The 16,415-nt window shown below is 46.8% G+C and overlaps 1 protein-coding gene and 1 long non-coding RNA gene across 2 annotated transcripts in view; one reads left to right on the top strand and one right to left on the bottom strand.

Annotated features, from left to right (window-relative positions):
• Window positions 1-11,364, bottom strand: part of LMCD1 (LIM and cysteine rich domains 1) — a 57,852-nt gene extending 46,488 nt beyond the window's left edge. The window contains exon 1 of the mRNA XM_060111258.1: window positions 11,194-11,364. Coding sequence (XP_059967241.1) covers window positions 11,194-11,235 — 42 coding nt within the window. The 5' untranslated portion in view covers window positions 11,236-11,364. The remainder of the gene's footprint in view (window positions 1-11,193) is intronic.
• Window positions 11,365-11,749: 385 nt separating this feature from the next.
• LOC132496883 (uncharacterized) overlaps window positions 11,750-16,415 on the top strand; it is a 148,365-nt gene continuing 143,699 nt past the window's right edge. The window contains exon 1 of the long non-coding RNA XR_009533543.1: window positions 11,750-11,864. This is a non-coding gene — a long non-coding RNA (uncharacterized LOC132496883). The remainder of the gene's footprint in view (window positions 11,865-16,415) is intronic.

Raw genomic sequence — 16,415 nt, 5'->3', positions numbered from 1 at the left:
TCTTGACGAGGTTTCAGTGCTTGTCAGTGGTTCTTACAGCACCTGGCCCTCTGGTTCATCTCCCATTTAAGGTTTTGGATAGGCTACTTGGACAAAATAGGTTTTGTTTTTTTTTTTGTGTGGTACGCGGGCCTCTCACTGCTGTGGCCTCTCCCATTGTGGAGCACAGGCTCCGGACGCGCAGGCTCAGCTGCCATGGCTCAGGGGCCCAGCCACTCCGCGGCATGTGGGATCTTCCCGGACTGGGGCATGAACCCGTTTCCCCTGCATCGGCAGGCGGACTCTCAACCACTGCGCCACCAGGGAAGCCCAGACAAAATAGTTTTTAAGTCTTTCTGAACGTGAGATGCTAAAACACCCTGAATTCTAATCCTAGCTCTTCTACTAATTACCTCTGTGACCTTGAGCGTATCACCTAACCTGCTGGATCTCTCTCCTTGTTTGTTAACAAGGAAGTTGACCCAGGGAACCTATAAGGCCCGTTCTACCTCTTAAAAATTAATTCTAATTGCTGAAATATACAGTATAATAATTATTCAAATAAGGATATGATGATTTCCCTTGTGATGGTCTCAGCCCTGGGCTGGGTCCAAGGAAAGGTACAGGGTGGTGACAAGAGCCGTTCTAATTAGTGTGAATCTTAGTGTAAGGTGTGTTTTCTCCACAGGCTGTTTGGGCCTGTTGGCTGTGAATGAGGACAGACTTGAGGAAACACAACTTTTCCATCAAACTTCACCTCTTTGTCAGATCCTTGCAAACAGAGGGATGGTCCCCAGAATTTCATTTTCCAGATAATTGGCAGGGAATCATCTGGGATTTTTATCCCCGCTCTGTTTAACGTACCACAAGCAACTGAAAAAATCAACTGACAACGATCATCCCAGTGGTATTTTGATATCCAAACCATATGGTTTTCATTTTGAGGCATCACCTGCTCAAAAACATGGCAAGAAGAGACCCACAGTCTCAGACCAAGGCAGAAACCTGAAGAACAGTGCAGAAGGAATTGTTTTGATGCAAGAGTCTGGATCTCGTTACTCAAGTCTCCATATTTCGAAAGGCTGATTTTCCCCCTCGCAGTTTATCAAGAAATCCTCTGTAGAATTTCTTTTCCTCTAATTACCACTTAAATGACTTGAGAATTGGAAGGTGAATAAAACTTGGGGTGGACACAGCATCCTACGGTCGTCTGAATTGTGTTTTCACATTCTGCTCACAAGGACAGCGTGCTGAATTTTGCAGAGGGTGTGTGTGTGTGTCTGTCTGTCTGTCTGTGTCTCTGTGTGTTCCTTTCTTTCCATATATGTTGCATATCCTCAGGTAACTTTTTTTTTTCCTTTGATCACAACACAAATCTACATCTTCCTGCAAAAATTCAAACTGACTGGGGGTGAGCTTGCTGGAACTCCTTTGCTGAGCTTAGGAGTCTCAAGCATGCCAGCTGGCAGGCTCTGCTATCCTATCATCCCCAAGGGTTTTGGTTGAGAGGCGAGAGGAACAAGTTCTCATACGAGAAAGTTACAAGACATGCCTGATGGATGGATGGATACGTAGGAATGTATTTCTCTGTAGTTCAAGATGGATGATATTCCCCAAATTAGAAGTCAGATCAGATGGAGAATATGCGTCTCAGACTCGGAACGCATAAAACTGGCCTGTGACCTGATCCTAATACTCATTCATCCTTGTCTTTCAACACTCAGCTCAGATGCCGTCTCCTCGGTAAGCGTTCCCTGACCTCCGCAGGTGAGGTTAAGTACTTCCTCTTCTGATCTCCCTCATTCCCTGGATTGTACCTCTGATCAAGGCCTTTGGCACTGCTTTGGTTCTCTGATGGCCAGACTGGCTGTTCTGTCTCTCAAACCATCAGCCTCTGGGATTTCTTTCCTTTTTACTTCTCCGCTTCCCAGCTCAGTCCCTGGCTTATAATAATTACAGGGAATACGTGTTTGCACAGAATAAATTCTTAAAGTCAGCCAAATCAGAGGTGGGTAATAAGTGTCATCAAAATAATGTTTTCATTCTCTTTACCATTTCACTCTTATTGGCTCTTTCAATAGTGATGATAATTCTTGTGTAACATACATTCATTAGTTGTCAAATACTGTGTTAAGAACTTAATAGATTGTTGTGACAACAATTTTAGGCCCACTTTATAGATGAAGAAACTGAGGCTCAGAGGTAATGTGATTTATCCAAATAGGAAACACGTGGCAGAGCTGGGATTTGAACCCCGTTTGTCCATTCTAAGGACCTCAGATTTCAATCCACTATGGTTGTGTGTGTGCATGTGTGCTTTATATGCATACATGTGTATATTTGTGCACGCATGTGTGTAGAATACTGTTAAAGCTTTATGTCGACAGAAGGCTTAATCTATTTGAGGCCTTTTGACTGTCTGATATGGAAGTGTCCCTTCTCAGAACCATGTTTTAAATGCACAAGTTAAAATATGTAGGATTACAAAGGAAATGAATATTACTGAAATAATACCAATATATAAAAACAAATCTGTAATTTAGTAACATACGGGCCTTTGTTAAATTAATTAACAAGACCAGCCGTGGATTTAATTACTGTTATTTCAGAATAAGGACAGGCATGAGCAGTATGCCCGGCATTTCTCTTGGCTGTAATAGGATTATGAAAACATCAGATTTCCATCGGTATGAAGGGAACGGGGTCTATTTCCAGTTATCATTTTCTAACTTAAATGTCATATAAAAAAAAAAAAAGAAAAAGAAAAAGGCATAGGGGATGCTAAACTGCCAGGGCTTTTGTCTTCATTTATAATGGAAGGAAATTCTATATTTCAGTTAGAGGTTGGGTATATAAGGATGCGATAGTTTTCTTAATTTACGTCCCTCAATTCTATCCACGGATCCCGGGTTAAGAACCTCTCCTCTATCTACTAACAAGATTAAAAACAAAATCTCCCTCCCAGACTTCCTCTAAAATAAGCCTCAAATGCTGACCCCTCCCCACCATCAGAGCCAGCCCCCTTAACAAGGACACTGGTGGCCACAGGGCCAAAGCGGGGGTGGGGAGCACAGGTGTGCCTTGGCAGGTGGGTGGCTCTCCTCCAGGATGAGGGCAGGGCTGGGTTCCACGTTCCCTCCACCTCTTCCAGCCAGAGGATTAGCCAGGTCAGTCACCTTGGTGGGCAGCCTCGTGAATCAGTACGTGGAAATGCCTCTTAGTCATATAGCCCAAATAGACGCTCCCTTCTTAAGGCAGGTTCCTTATGGGGCATTAGTCAGCCCAGAGCTCTCATCCCATGCTCCTGCCCTTTGGTGCCTCTGACACCAGCACCAGGAAGGAGAGAGCCTGGGGTGTTGAGCTGCCTGAGGACATGGGCTGAGCACAGACAGCTGGTCTACCACCAGTTGTGAGGGGGCTGATGGGGCCGCTGCTTACCGGTGGTACGTGAGAGTTGCCAGTAGCCCCCTTCTCTTCACTCAATGCCCTGTTTAAAATGCAACAGCTGGGGGCAGAATTGTCATACTTACTTCACTGTTACACTGTAGAGATGACTGAGGTTGGGAGTGGCTCAGATGTGTGCAGTGCTGAAACTGAGGGTAGACAGCAAAAGAGGAGGAAGAGGGGTGTGTGTGTGTGTGTGTGTGTGTGTGTGATGGGGGAGGTCAAGGAACACACAGAGTGAAAGAACACTGCCATTATTTGGTTCTTCTCTCACTGTGATGTAAAACACATTGCACTGGACTCAAGTTTACATGACAGGAACCCAACCTTTCTTATTCATTGCCTTGTACTGAGTTCTCAGCACATAATAGGTACTAAATAAATATCTGCTAAATGAAGAAATGGGTGACTGTTACCCTGTCTTATAAGCAAGACATCCGAGGCCTTGGCGAGGGTAAGTGCCTGGGTCAGATCACCCAGCTGGGGCCAACGAGTGGTCTCAGCAAAGGGGAGGGCTGCTTTTTGGAAGTGTGGCAACCACACACCCAAGGCAAATTGTTGCCATTGTCAAGATTTTTGCAGATGATGTGACCAGAGTCTATTTATGGCCAGGTCTAAGTTTAACTACAAAGAGAAGGTCCTGCAGTCTGATACCTTAGAAGCCACCTGTGACGTCAGTAAGCTGAACTTGGTCTTCCACGTTCTAGCACTTAACTACCTATGGGATTTCTGCACTGGGCTGATGAGAGGGCGTACCAATAATAGCAGGAGGCAATATTATTTTCAGAACGTACTATGCATCCAGGCACTTTACCTGCTTTATCTCATTAGACTCCTGCTTAAATATAGCAGTATATTTAATTCTCTTTCTCAAATGAGGAACTAGAGGTCCGGAGAGGCTAAGCAACTTGACTGCAGACCTAGAAAATGTCAGAACTACGTGTCACGTCTAGATCTCCATGCTTGCAAAGGCTGCATGTTTAGCCACTTCTCAAAATGGCCTCTGAACCATGTGGCCAAAGATACGTTCACAGCCAAAATGTTCACCTGGCCTTCTGAGCTTTGAAGGTATGAGGGTGACATGAAATCAGGGTACCATGGCCATGGAAGTGACGGAAGAGAGAAGATACCCTTTTCTCCTTCATTCTTAAAAGATGCTGTGAGTCAGTGCATCTCTGCTATGTCACATGTAAATTTTGGATGTGACATTTTCCCCCCATGTCCCATCTGCCACATGAAGGGATTGACCAGGCAGATCACTAGATTTGTCTCAGCTCTTTTATATAATGATTCCTTCATATTTTCTCCAAAGATTAATTTTAAGGACCCCATGTTTTAAAATAGGAGGAGGAAAAAAAATCAGTCCATACACATATCATGTGGATTTGAAACAGCCGCCATGGGCTGGACCAAGGCACTAACTTTGTCCTTCAAAAGAGTGACTTGCCAAATACAGCCTTTGGTTTCTTCTCCCTCGGCAATCTTATTTCCTTTTAAAGCATGTCCTGGTGGGGGCTTGGGCTGTTTTGCTTGGTCCTGATTCCCGTGTTATTGGGTAGACCATGAGTCAGGCTGACCAGGCATGTAGAGATACACATTCCAGAGGCCAAGCTTATCCCCAGGATAGAATTTCCTGGAAGCTCTGGAACTTGGATCTCTAGGATTTTTTTTTTTTTTTTTTTTTGTCAAGTATCATTGCTTCTTCAGTAATTTCTGGATAATATTGTATGATTCTTTAGATTGTCTCTCTACCAGCCTTCTCTCTAGACAGTTCTATCAGACTTCTAGAAACCCAGGAAGGGAGAAATCTAGAAAGTCTTTCTTCTCTACCTGGGAAATAGCTTTGACTTGGTGGGGGTGATGGTATACACCTGGTCGTGGCCAAGAACTATCAGAGAGGCACAGATGCCTGGTAACCTTTGGCAAATGCTGGGCCATTCCTGAATCACACTATCAATGTGTAGGAAGACCTTGACCTCTGTGTGAAGCCTGTAGTAATAATCCTAGTCCTTCTCCACCAGATTTCTGCTTCTGATGAAAGCCTTCTGGTTTCTTCCTGTAGTGGAAAGAGCTTCAGTTTTGGAATCAGAGAAGACCGGGTATGAGTTCTTAACGTGTCATCATATGATCTTAGGCAAGTCATTTAAACACTTAGCCTTAATTTACTCATGTGTAAAAAGGATATTAATATTTTTGCACAGTAGTCCTAAAGGCTAAGAGAGATAGGATGTGAGAAAACCTCAAGCATCCTGAATGTACTCAAAAGACATCTTTCCTTCCTTTCTTGTGCCTTTCCCCAAACTTGTCCATCCTAACAGAGAACAGATGAGTCTTCCTGCAGATCCTTAGGGGACAAGAGTCCAAATGGATGATGAAAGTAAGACCAGCACATCCTTTCTGAGAAAACATGTAAACACTTCTCATAAAAAAGAGCAGACAGTGAGCAACTGGATTTCCACATCAAATATTTAGGCTTAGGTACCAAATACAAGTTTCTGCCACTAAAAGAGTCTTGGTCCACACAGGAGACCTGACTTCTTGTTTCACTCTTTCTAGAAAAGCTATCTAGATAGCATTTCTGGAGCATCTGCAGATCTGTGCCATGGATATGTGCTCAGCTCCCAGAATGGGTTCAGGATAGCCCCAATGTTGCATGTGAAGTTAAGGAAATGGTTCGATCTTGAGGGTCTCCTGTACAAGTAGCTGGTGGCCCTGCACCTGGTGAAGTCACGGCAGCTGCCAGCCAAATCCTCTTCCTGTTAGCAAATGAAAGGGAAGAGGGGGATATTTCCAAACAAAGCCACTTAGGGAGCAGCAGCTGTCTCTTCTTTCTGGAGGTCCCGAAAAGCTGTTCCCCAATTCTGCTTTCAGTGGGACTGAGTTTTAGTCCTGTTTTCCCATAATCATGTGTTCTTTGGGAGACAGTATGGTATCCAGGAAAGGTCAGTGGACTGCAGGGGGAACGAAGTCCAGTTCTCATTCAAGGTCGGCCACTTCCTAGGGAAAGTGACCTATCCAAAGTCACCGGTAAGTGCTTGCAGTTACTGTAATGACTCGACCCCCCACACCCCCAGCCAGAAAACTTTTCTTATGATACATATTTAAATGGTGTCGGATGAACACTGGGGAGATAAGAACTCCCAGGGTCTGTGCTTATCAGGACAGATTTCCACTTTATTATACAGACACTGTTTTGAATGTGCAAGTTGGAAGGAAACATTCTCCTTGCCAAAGTCAAATGGAATACCTCTTGTGGAGCCCAGTTGACCCTCGTGGGTGGGTTACAGGAGGAACTATTCCCTGACTTCTCTGCTCCTGACTTAACCTCACCGGAAGTAGCAGGAGCAGGGGTGGGAAAGGAAGATGCACATGTGAGTCTGTGCACCTGTCCCTCCTTCCTGGTCCCCAGGCCTTTGCTGAATCTAGCCCATTCTTTTTCTCCCTCGTCACCTTTAGTCAGTTAACATGGAGAGGAGATCAAACTACGGGAAGATCCGTAAGGGATACCATGGGATCCAGAGGGGAATACCAAAGTCATTTTTCCCCTGTCCTGCCTGTAGAACTGTTGGTAAGCCCTGGGCCGGGAGAAGGCCTTGGAGCTGAGATGGCTTAGAATAAAGCCGAGAGATGATCTGCGAGGTACCTTTCCCTGCCTTCCACCACCTCAAGGGGGTGGATGCATTGGTGAAAGTCAACTGTTAACTGCAACCCCATATATTCGGACGTGTCTGCACAACATGACAAGCATCTGCAACTTACAAGCAGTGGCTTCAGCATCTGTTTGGGGAGATCTTTAAGAAGGACTTGGATAATTTCTCTCTTTCTTTCTTTCCTTCCTTCCTTCCTTTCTTTCCTTCTTTCTCTTTCTTTCTTCCTCTCTCTCTTTCTTTCTTTCTCTTTCTTTTTTTTTTTTTTTTAAATATGGCTCTCTTTGGGCCAAGTTACTTATACACCTATGGGCATGTGTCCAATGGCTTGGCTATTAAACTCTTTAAGTGACAGCTTAATATATTTCTAAGATGGAGGGAGCCAAGGACAATTCTCGAGGAGCCGTGTTGATGTTGGATCGGCTTGCCCAGGCAGTGCGCCAGCAGTTTTGCACGCGGCAGGAACTGGAGGTGAAAGCAGGAAGGGCTGAGTACGGAGGGGAGGGCAGAGCTGGAGGACAGGAAAGCCAAGAGGGACGTGATGTGGAGAAGGGTGGAGGGAGACGCCCCACTGAACCTGGCAGTGCACTAGGACGAACCATTCTTTCACGCTCCTCCGACATGGTGCTGAGGGGTGAAAAATAGAACCCTCCGGAGCCGGTCCACTGGCAGACTCAGAGTCAGCAGTGAACATGCTCTCTGATCTTTTTTGTTCTAGTCCTTTCCAAACTCCTGCAAATGGCTCTTTGGCAGCCAAGGGGCCTGTATTCTTACAGAGCCTAATGGGCCCTGGCCCACCTTCTTAGCAATCTCAGAGAAGGGGCTTGACCTCTCTGGGTCTCAGTTTCCTAATCTATAAAGTAAAAAGAGCTCTGTGTCTGCTTCCAGGCCTACCATTCCAGCACTCCAGAGTGAAATGCTCAGTGACTGATGACCTCGGTTGTGTAAGCAGATTTTGTATCTGTTGGGCTAGAATGAAGACAAGGTCATTGGTCATTGTTCTAGGTTATCAAGGCTGAGCAGCTGGCTTTCACTCAGCCGAATGAAAATTAGTTACTCGTCAGATGGGCCAGTCAGCTGAAGAAAAAAAAACAGGTCCTTCATCCACCAAAAGACTCCTTTCAGCAATCACACATCCACTGAAATACACAACCACCACTGCCAATAACAATGGCTAAACCTATTTGCGCTCATGTGCTGAGCCCTTTGTACGCATCAGCTCGTTTCATGATCACGGACCCCTTGGGAGGGAGAGGCTCTTAGTGTCTCCCAAGTTTCAGATGAGGACGCAGACTCAGAAGTAAATCAGCTTGCCCGAGAGCACACAGCTAGTAAGTGGTGGAGCTGGGATTTGAACCCAGATCTGGTTACAAGAATACTAACCACTTAATAAACAAGAGAAGAGCACATCCACAGTGGTGGTTGATTCCACCAAGAGAAATGGCATTTGGCCTTCCAGGCTTTTTGTTACCAGAGCATGGTGGCTAGTTCCTGATTCTCAGGGAAACTCTCCATGCTAGGAAACCTCTTTCCCAGTTGAAAAACAAATCGTGACTCAAGAGCCGCCAATGGGAGCATTCGACTCAGTACAGATGAGAGGACGTAGGCAACTATTGCTACACCCTGCCACGAACTATGGATGTGACCCACGGCCAGTCCCCCTGTCTGCCTGGGATTGGATAGATGGTCTCAAAGCCTACTCCAGGTTTGGGATTTTATGTTCTCTTTCTTGAAGACTTTTTTTCTGACTTTCCAGCTGCTAGGGATTCCCTGCAGCGCCCATCCCTTTGGGGGCAGGGCAGTGGAGTCAGCTTGTAGCCCATTTGAAATCATTTCTCATTTTGTAAATAGGTCCCTTGAAGCTCTAAGGGGCTATGAAATTGTTTCAAAATGCCTAAGTGTGATTATGCCTCCTGAAGCCAAATGTTAGAAAACCCCCCACTGTTGCAGCTTTTGAAAGTAAATTATGCAATAAAAGTTGTGCAGCATGCTGTTGATGTGACCCAGTGTTTAATCACCGCTGTACAGCTCAGCAAGTCCAAGCTTATACAAAAGCAAGTGGAGCTTTCCCCCCATTCCCTTCCCTTCCCTTGACTTTCTGAGTTGATGACATGCGTTAATCAACCAAGTGGTGATCCTCCTCTGACTGTCACAGTCCCAAAGGGTAAAAAATATCCACCCTTTCATCTCTACCCACCACATTCTTTCGCTAAGCCTGTAATTGGATCTAAATGGAAAATAAACGCTTTGCAGGCCAAGGAAGTTGGCACTAGAGGGTGACAGGTCGGAGACTGTGTTCCACCTCTAATCCGGATAATCACACGCTCCCATGCAAAGGAAAGTAAAAGTAAGCCTTCCTCCGAGTGGTGGCCGGGGCTTGTGCTGAGGAGGGGTGTTCCGTGTATCCTGTTTCCCTTCGCCCACTAACCGTCCACTAGCTTGTAGTAAAACCACCCCGAGCCCTCTGATTTTCCAGTGGCCAGTGGGACGCTGCCCCTTTAGCTCTGAACTCTTTTACCCTGGCTGAATTGGGGGGGTAGTTCAGACATACAAATATCCCGATTGCCGCCACAAGTTAGAAAACAATAACGCACAAATTGTACCGTCCGAGAACACCGTGGTCTTAGCCCGTTCGCTTGTAGTTGATTGAGTCCTGCTGTGCATGGCGTGCTGCGTCAGGACAGAGATGAGCGAGAAAGGTTTGTCCTCCGGGAGTTTAGAAAGGTGGGTAGAGAAGTGCAAGCAGTGTGTGCCTGACTCACTAGGGGTAGAAATTACCGGGTATCTTACCAAGGTCTAACGTGCTGTGAGAATTCCATAGGAGGAGAGATGACTGAATTCTGCAGATAGTCTGGCAAATGCAATGGGGGCAGGTACATTCCAGAGAGATGCCCTGATGAAGTCTGCCCTGGTGTACACATTCAGAAGGGTCTGATGCACTCTGTGTATGCGAGTCTGGGGCAGGCCAGCCACGCAGTGGCGTAGCTGTAAAAATCAGATGCGTGAATCCTGCACCTCTGAGTGGCTGGCTTGCATTTTGATTCTGACATAGTTGTGTTTTTTTTTTCCCCTCTCATTTTACCCCTGCACCCCCCACCCCCACCCCGTGCCTCCGGTAATGGCAGATGTCTAAAGAGGACTTTGCCCTGCAAGACCAAGTTCTCTTTGGGAGATGACCCTACAGGGTACCATAGCTGTTACTGCTTCTGTGAGGGAGGTGGGACCTATCATCCCCCCCATGGGAAACAAGGGAACTGAGGCTCAGAAAAGGGACTCTGTCATTGTGATGCAGCTAAAAAGTGGCAGGGCTGGGGTTTCGATGCCTAAGGTTTTCCTTAGGCTCTGCTGCCTGCTGGGAGCAACTCTTTGTGACGCTGGGCCTCAGTTTCTCCACTGGTCTAGGCTGTCTCTCGGCTTCCTTCCAGCTCCCAGGTCCTCTAAGCCTCCGGCCTGTGCCCCCTCCCAACTGCCTGCAGGTACGTAAGGCGGTGGTTGGAGCTAGGGCACAGCTGCAGGCCCCTCGGGCAGTAATTCACCCATGACCTTCTGGGCTCCCGGCCAGCCCTTCTTGAAAGGGAAACGTGCAGACCCTGGGGACGGAAATTAGTTCCCCTGTGCTGGAATTGCTGCCACTGCCAATATGACCAACTAAAGAAACTGGTTTCTGTGTGTGTGTGTGTGTGTGTGTGTGTGTGTGTGTGTGTGTGAGTCTGAAAAACACAAAACGCTAGGATGACAGCAAAAAGGGAGATTCCTTGTGAGTAAATATAACCCCCTCCCCAAACCTTCACCTCAATCACAGGAGGGGGAAGTTATGGTCTTTCCCCCCCTACAGACCAGAGAATTATCATTTCAGAAAAAGTTTTACCTTATTTAAATTTTAAGTAGCATCATCAGAGAACTAAGATCCTTGGCAAAAACTTTACACGACGGCCTTTAAGAGTAAAATTTGGGGTGTGTGCCTGTTAGCTCAAACACTATTCCCAGCTATTCTATTTTCTGTTAAGTCTCGGAATTTAATGAATTTACTTCTCCTTACTTCTAGGTAAGCCGCCTCAAACACAGAGGAGAGGGAAATGGGGAAAGAAAGAATCTGGGTAAGTACAGACAGATCGCAGCTCACCTTCTGAACTCCTGGGTTGAGGTCCTTGGCCACCTTTGCCATCCTCTTCTGGGGTGGACAAACAGCGCCTGGCTTCTCAGGCAGAGGCGCGAGGGCGCGCAGCGCGGACAGCGGTGGCTGAATGGCCAGGATCGCTAGCCCAGGGCGAGCTCTGCTCGCAGCCCGGCGCGGCGGGGCCCTTTAATTGGAGAGCGGGACTCCCTCTAAAACCTCGCCAGCCAATCGGCGCGGGCGCTCGCGCTTGGCCAGCCAATCCCAGCGCGCGGCTCCCCCCTCCCTTCGGTTGGTCTGGGCCCGGCCGGGAGGCTGCAGCTGAGTGAGCGCTGCCCTTACGTCAGTGCGGCCGCGGCCCCTGCCTGCCCGGGCGGCGCACATCTGTCCCTGAGCGGCAGGAATCCGTCCCCACGCCCTTCTCCTTTAAAGGACAATGGGCAGAGGGTGGGGCGGGCCGCCGGGCCCCGCGATCCATTCAGGTCAAAAGGGAGAGTGATCAAACAGGAAGGCTCGGGTATTTTTAGTGAGCTGGGTCCAAAAATAAATGCTGAGCTGTGTTCCCCTGCCCACTCTTTCTGCCTTGTGGTAGAGGGGTGGGCAGGTGGTATGCAGCAGCTTTGACTAAGCTGGCTAGCTTTTCCCAAACCTGGGCAAGTTTTCCAATCATCGGAGAGGAGGTGAGATTGCAGTGAGTTGTGATTTGTGTTTTAAACTTAATGTTTGTAAAGTATTAATCTGCCTTTTATAACTTGCTTTCGTGTCAGTCCTCTCCATTCAGGGAGGAAGAGAACACTGTCCTGATTTAATAAGTGGCGGCATGTACATCTTCACTCCTGTAGTCATATTTTCTCATTGTTATCTAGTAATTATCTCAGGTATTTCTATTGCTACCATGATAATGATGATGATTGTCACCCCCATTTAACGGATGAGGGAATAGGATCAGAGAGGGTCACTGGGACAAAGGCGAACTCTTCAGCAAGGCTTTAACCTGAGAGAGGGAGCGTGAGAGATCATCTGGGGAGAAGGGACACAGGATAACAAGCCATAAACTAGGAAATTCATATTTTTTGAGATTAATTGAGTCATGCAGGTCTGGACAAGCAACATTCCATCTGTGGATTTCTCACATCCTTGGGAGGAAGTCTCTTGCAACATCTAACATCACAAGTCCTAGAAGACAAAATCGGCCAGGTCTCACTGTGTCATGCTGTCTGCCTATAATCCATAGCTATTAAGCCAGTTCCACAGACCTGGGTTCCCAGAGCCATTTTCCCAGCCTAGACAGAGGATTAAACACAGCCCCTTTTCACCTTTTTCCCAGACAGGAGAGTACTCTGTCATGAGGTTTTCTTCCTGTAACCCACATTGGCAGTGCCCCCCTGCTGGAAACCAGGGCTCAAGTGGGCTAAAATAAAACCCGGCTGCAAGAAGAATGCAGGGTGGTTTCAAAGTACGTCGTGTGGGACGGATGTAAGGGGACAGGGAAGCTGCAGCACATTCTAGGGCTTTTTCTCTTACTGGAGATGCTTTCCTTCTTAAAGCCTCCTCCAGTTTGGTTCTTAACACATCATCATCCTCAGCAGTCCCGAATCTTGACCCATGATCCCAAGCTGTGGTTCTTTTTTCACATTCCTGGAAAGGGCTTTCTATCTGTGACTCCTTTTTTCCAAGACGCGGGATGATCTTTTTCTCCTTTCATGGATTTCTGCTCTGGTCAGTGTTTGTCTCGCTTGCTCCCACCTGTAGCCCCGACACCTAGCCCATGATTGATGCTCAGAACACATCTGGGGAATGAATGGAGGTTGCGTTCTGGCTTTGAACCAGCAGTGAGCTGGCAAGGTGGGACTGGGAGAGATGGCTCAGTGCCACCCCTGGTCTGGTTTGTCCAAACTTCCTAGGTGGGCTGCATGATTAAACCAGGGTGTAAATTAACGGTGGCTGACGGAAGCCTGGACTGGGAGAGGTTTCCACGTGAATAGCCCTTTCAGTAGCAAATCCTAGAAACAATGGTGTTGAACTGGGATGTCCTGCCAGAAGCCTTTAGACTTCAGAGCTGTGGGAACAGAAGCCAGGAGAATAACAAAGGCAAGCTTTATCCCTTGCAAACTAGGCAGAAGCCTACCCAGTGAAGTCATTTCCCACTCTCTTCCCAGCCACCCTCCCTGCCCCATTTTGAGAAATTATTGTTCCATGGAATAATTTGACTTTTATGAACTGTAACACTGTTTAGCTCCAAACAAGACAGTCTTCCCCACTTCTCATTTTTACCCTTGGCTACAGTTTCAGTTAAGGAAGCAGGTATTGTGGCTCTTTCTCAGAATATGAGTATCAGAAGCTACTGCTTGGGGGCTTCCCTGGTGGCGCAGTGGTTAAGAATCCGCCTGCCAATGCAGGGGACACAGGTCCAAGCCCTGGTCCGGGAAGATCCCACATGCCACGGAGCACTTGAGCCCTTGTGCCACAACTGCTAAGCCTGTGCTCTGGAGCCCGCGAGCCACAACCCTGAAGCCCATGCACCTAGAGCCCGTGCTCCACAACAAGAGAGGCCACCGCAGTGAGAGGCATGTGCACCGCAGCGAAGAGTGGCCCCTGCTCGCCACAACTAGAGAAAGCCTGCACACAGCAATGAAGATCCAACACAGCCAAAAATTAATTAATTAATTAAAAAAAAAAAAAAAAGCTACTGTTTAGATGGCCTTGTCTCTCCTTTCTGGAAAAGAACCTGTCGTAGGCAGAAAGCTGCTCCCTGCTTCCTGTAGTGCTTAGTCTGTCCTCAGCTGAGGGTGCTGACTCTGACTCTTTAAATCCTACTCTCAAGCCAAATAAATGTTCCAGGGGACCTATAGTCAGAGTTTTGACTGGGCACCTGGACAGTCTTATAATCCGGACGGTTCTGGAAAATGGAGGCAATAGGGCTCATTATATCTCAGCCTCACTCCATCTCTGGGGTCCTTTTGCTTCTCTTCGGGAGAAAATGGGGTGTCTTTTCCAGGTTGGAACAGCAAAGAGATCTGATTTCCCCAAGGTTCATTGCTTGGTGGTGCTGGGGCTTATTAGAAGCTTCATTCATCCATCAAGTAGTTTTGGGGGCACCTGCCTTAAGCCAAGCCCTGTTGTAGGTGCTGGGGACACCCAGGTAAATAAAAGAATCCTTCCCCTTCAAGAATGTCTTGGTCTGATGAATATCACTGGGGCTTTTTGATTCACAAAGCTCTTATCTTACTTGACCTTCAAGACAACAGTGGTATAATTCTAATTATTCCGTAATAATTCTAATTATATCTCTGGGAGAAAATGGAGATTTGGGACAGTCAAGGGCTCCATCCAAGGTCATACTCCAGCAGGTGGCAGAGGTGAAATTCAAACTCAGGGCTTTTAGCTCCAGACTGTGTCCTCTGAGTTATCACGCTGCCTCCTATAGTGACTGTCAAGGATTGATTACAGGACAAGAGTCAGCATTAGGAACAAGGTGATGGTGTCGTTATCCTTGTCATTGGGTTTGTCCTGAGTGGGATTTTTTGACTCTGAGTTTCATGCTCTTTTCACTGTTCATTCATGCATTCAACAAACATTGAGCTGAGAACTCTAATGGGTGAGGCCCTGAGCTGTAGATATGACATAGACTGAATAAGACCGGAAAGGTTCCTGCCCTCATACAGCTTCTATTCCGGTTGGGGGAGACCGGCATGGAAAAGGTGAACAGATCATTAGACGAGGGAACTAAGAATGGCAATGAGGGCCTCAGAGGAAATAAATGGAGGAGTGAGTCACTGGATGTGTGGTCCCTTGAGATCAGGTGGTCCAGGAAGGCCTGACTGAGGAGGTGATATGTGAGATGAAACCTAAAGAGGGAGTTCGAGTCAGCATGGCGATGAGCAGAGTTGCCACAGAAAGAACATTCCAGAAGGATGGAGTCATGAGTGCTAGGACCCTAAGGTGGGCATGGGCTTGATGTGTCTGCGGGATCATAGGGTCATTACAGTTGGAGAGTAATGAGGGACAAGGAGAATTTGTGAGGGGACCTTGTGGGAACTGGATCACCTTGGATGCTGATAAGGAGTTAAAAATTTTTTTTAAAATTTATTTTATTTATTTATTTTTGGCTGCATTGGGTCTTCGTTGCTGCACGTGGGCTTTCTCTAGTTGCAGCGAGCGGGGGCTACTCTTCATTGTGGTGCACGGGCTTCTCATTGTGGTGGCTTCTCTTGTTGTGGAGCACGGGCTCTAGGCGCGAGGGCTTCAGTAGTTGTGGCACGAGGGCTCAGTAGTTGTGGCTTGCAGGCTCTAGAGTGCAGGCGCAGTAGTTGAGGCGCATGGGCTTAGTTGCTCCACGGCATGTGAGATCCTCCCGGACCAGGGCTTGAACCTGTGTCCCCTGTGTTGGCAGGTGGATTCTTAACCACTGCACCAGCAGGGAAGTCCCAAGGAATTTAAATTTTTTTCTGAGGACAGTAGGAAACTATAGATCAGTGTTCCCACTGAGATATAATGGGAGCCTCATATATCATTAAAAATTTTCTAATAGCCGCATTAAAAAAGTCATAAAAAGGTAAACTATATTTTATTTAACCCCATATATCTGAAATGGTGTCATATCCACTTGTGAATGATGTAAAACATTATTGAGATGTTTTATATTCTTTTTTTGTGCTACATCTTTGAAACCTGGTGTGTGTTTTATACTTACAGGGCATCTCAGCTAAGGTCAGCTACTTTGCAAATGCTTAATAGCCGTGCGTGGCCAGTGGCTACCATACTGGACAGGGTGTTATAGAGCTTTAAGTAGGGGAGTGGCAGTATCTGATTTGCTAGTTAACCCACAGCAAGGACACCCAGGAGCTTCTAATAGAAACCCAGTTGGTAACTAACAACCCCTGATTATCAGAGCATGAGGCTGAGGGGCTGGGAACCCATAACTGAGTTTCTGGCCTCGTATGTGTGTTTCAAGCATTGAGCTGGGAGGGAAAAGTGATTTCCTCAAAGTAAGAGAGCTAGAAAGAGGCCAAGCAAAACCTGGAACCCAGATCTTTTAGTTCCATGCCAATTTAGAAAATCCCCAATCATCATGGCTCACAAAGATGATGTTTTTACTGTTATAATGTAGCAAATGTGGTTTAGTTGTTTTAATATGCAAACATGCATGATGGCTTCTATTTGGTTATGATTTGCCTTAACATATTGTTTTCCAACACTTAAGAGTAGGTAGATATCAATAATCCGTGAAC

Source organism: Mesoplodon densirostris, chromosome 10 (assembly GCF_025265405.1).
Source record: "Mesoplodon densirostris isolate mMesDen1 chromosome 10, mMesDen1 primary haplotype, whole genome shotgun sequence".
Classification (NCBI taxonomy): Eukaryota; Metazoa; Chordata; class Mammalia; order Artiodactyla; family Ziphiidae; genus Mesoplodon; species Mesoplodon densirostris.
The sequence above is the reverse complement of the archived record's forward strand: the minus strand, read 5'-3'. Positions and strand labels throughout refer to the sequence as shown.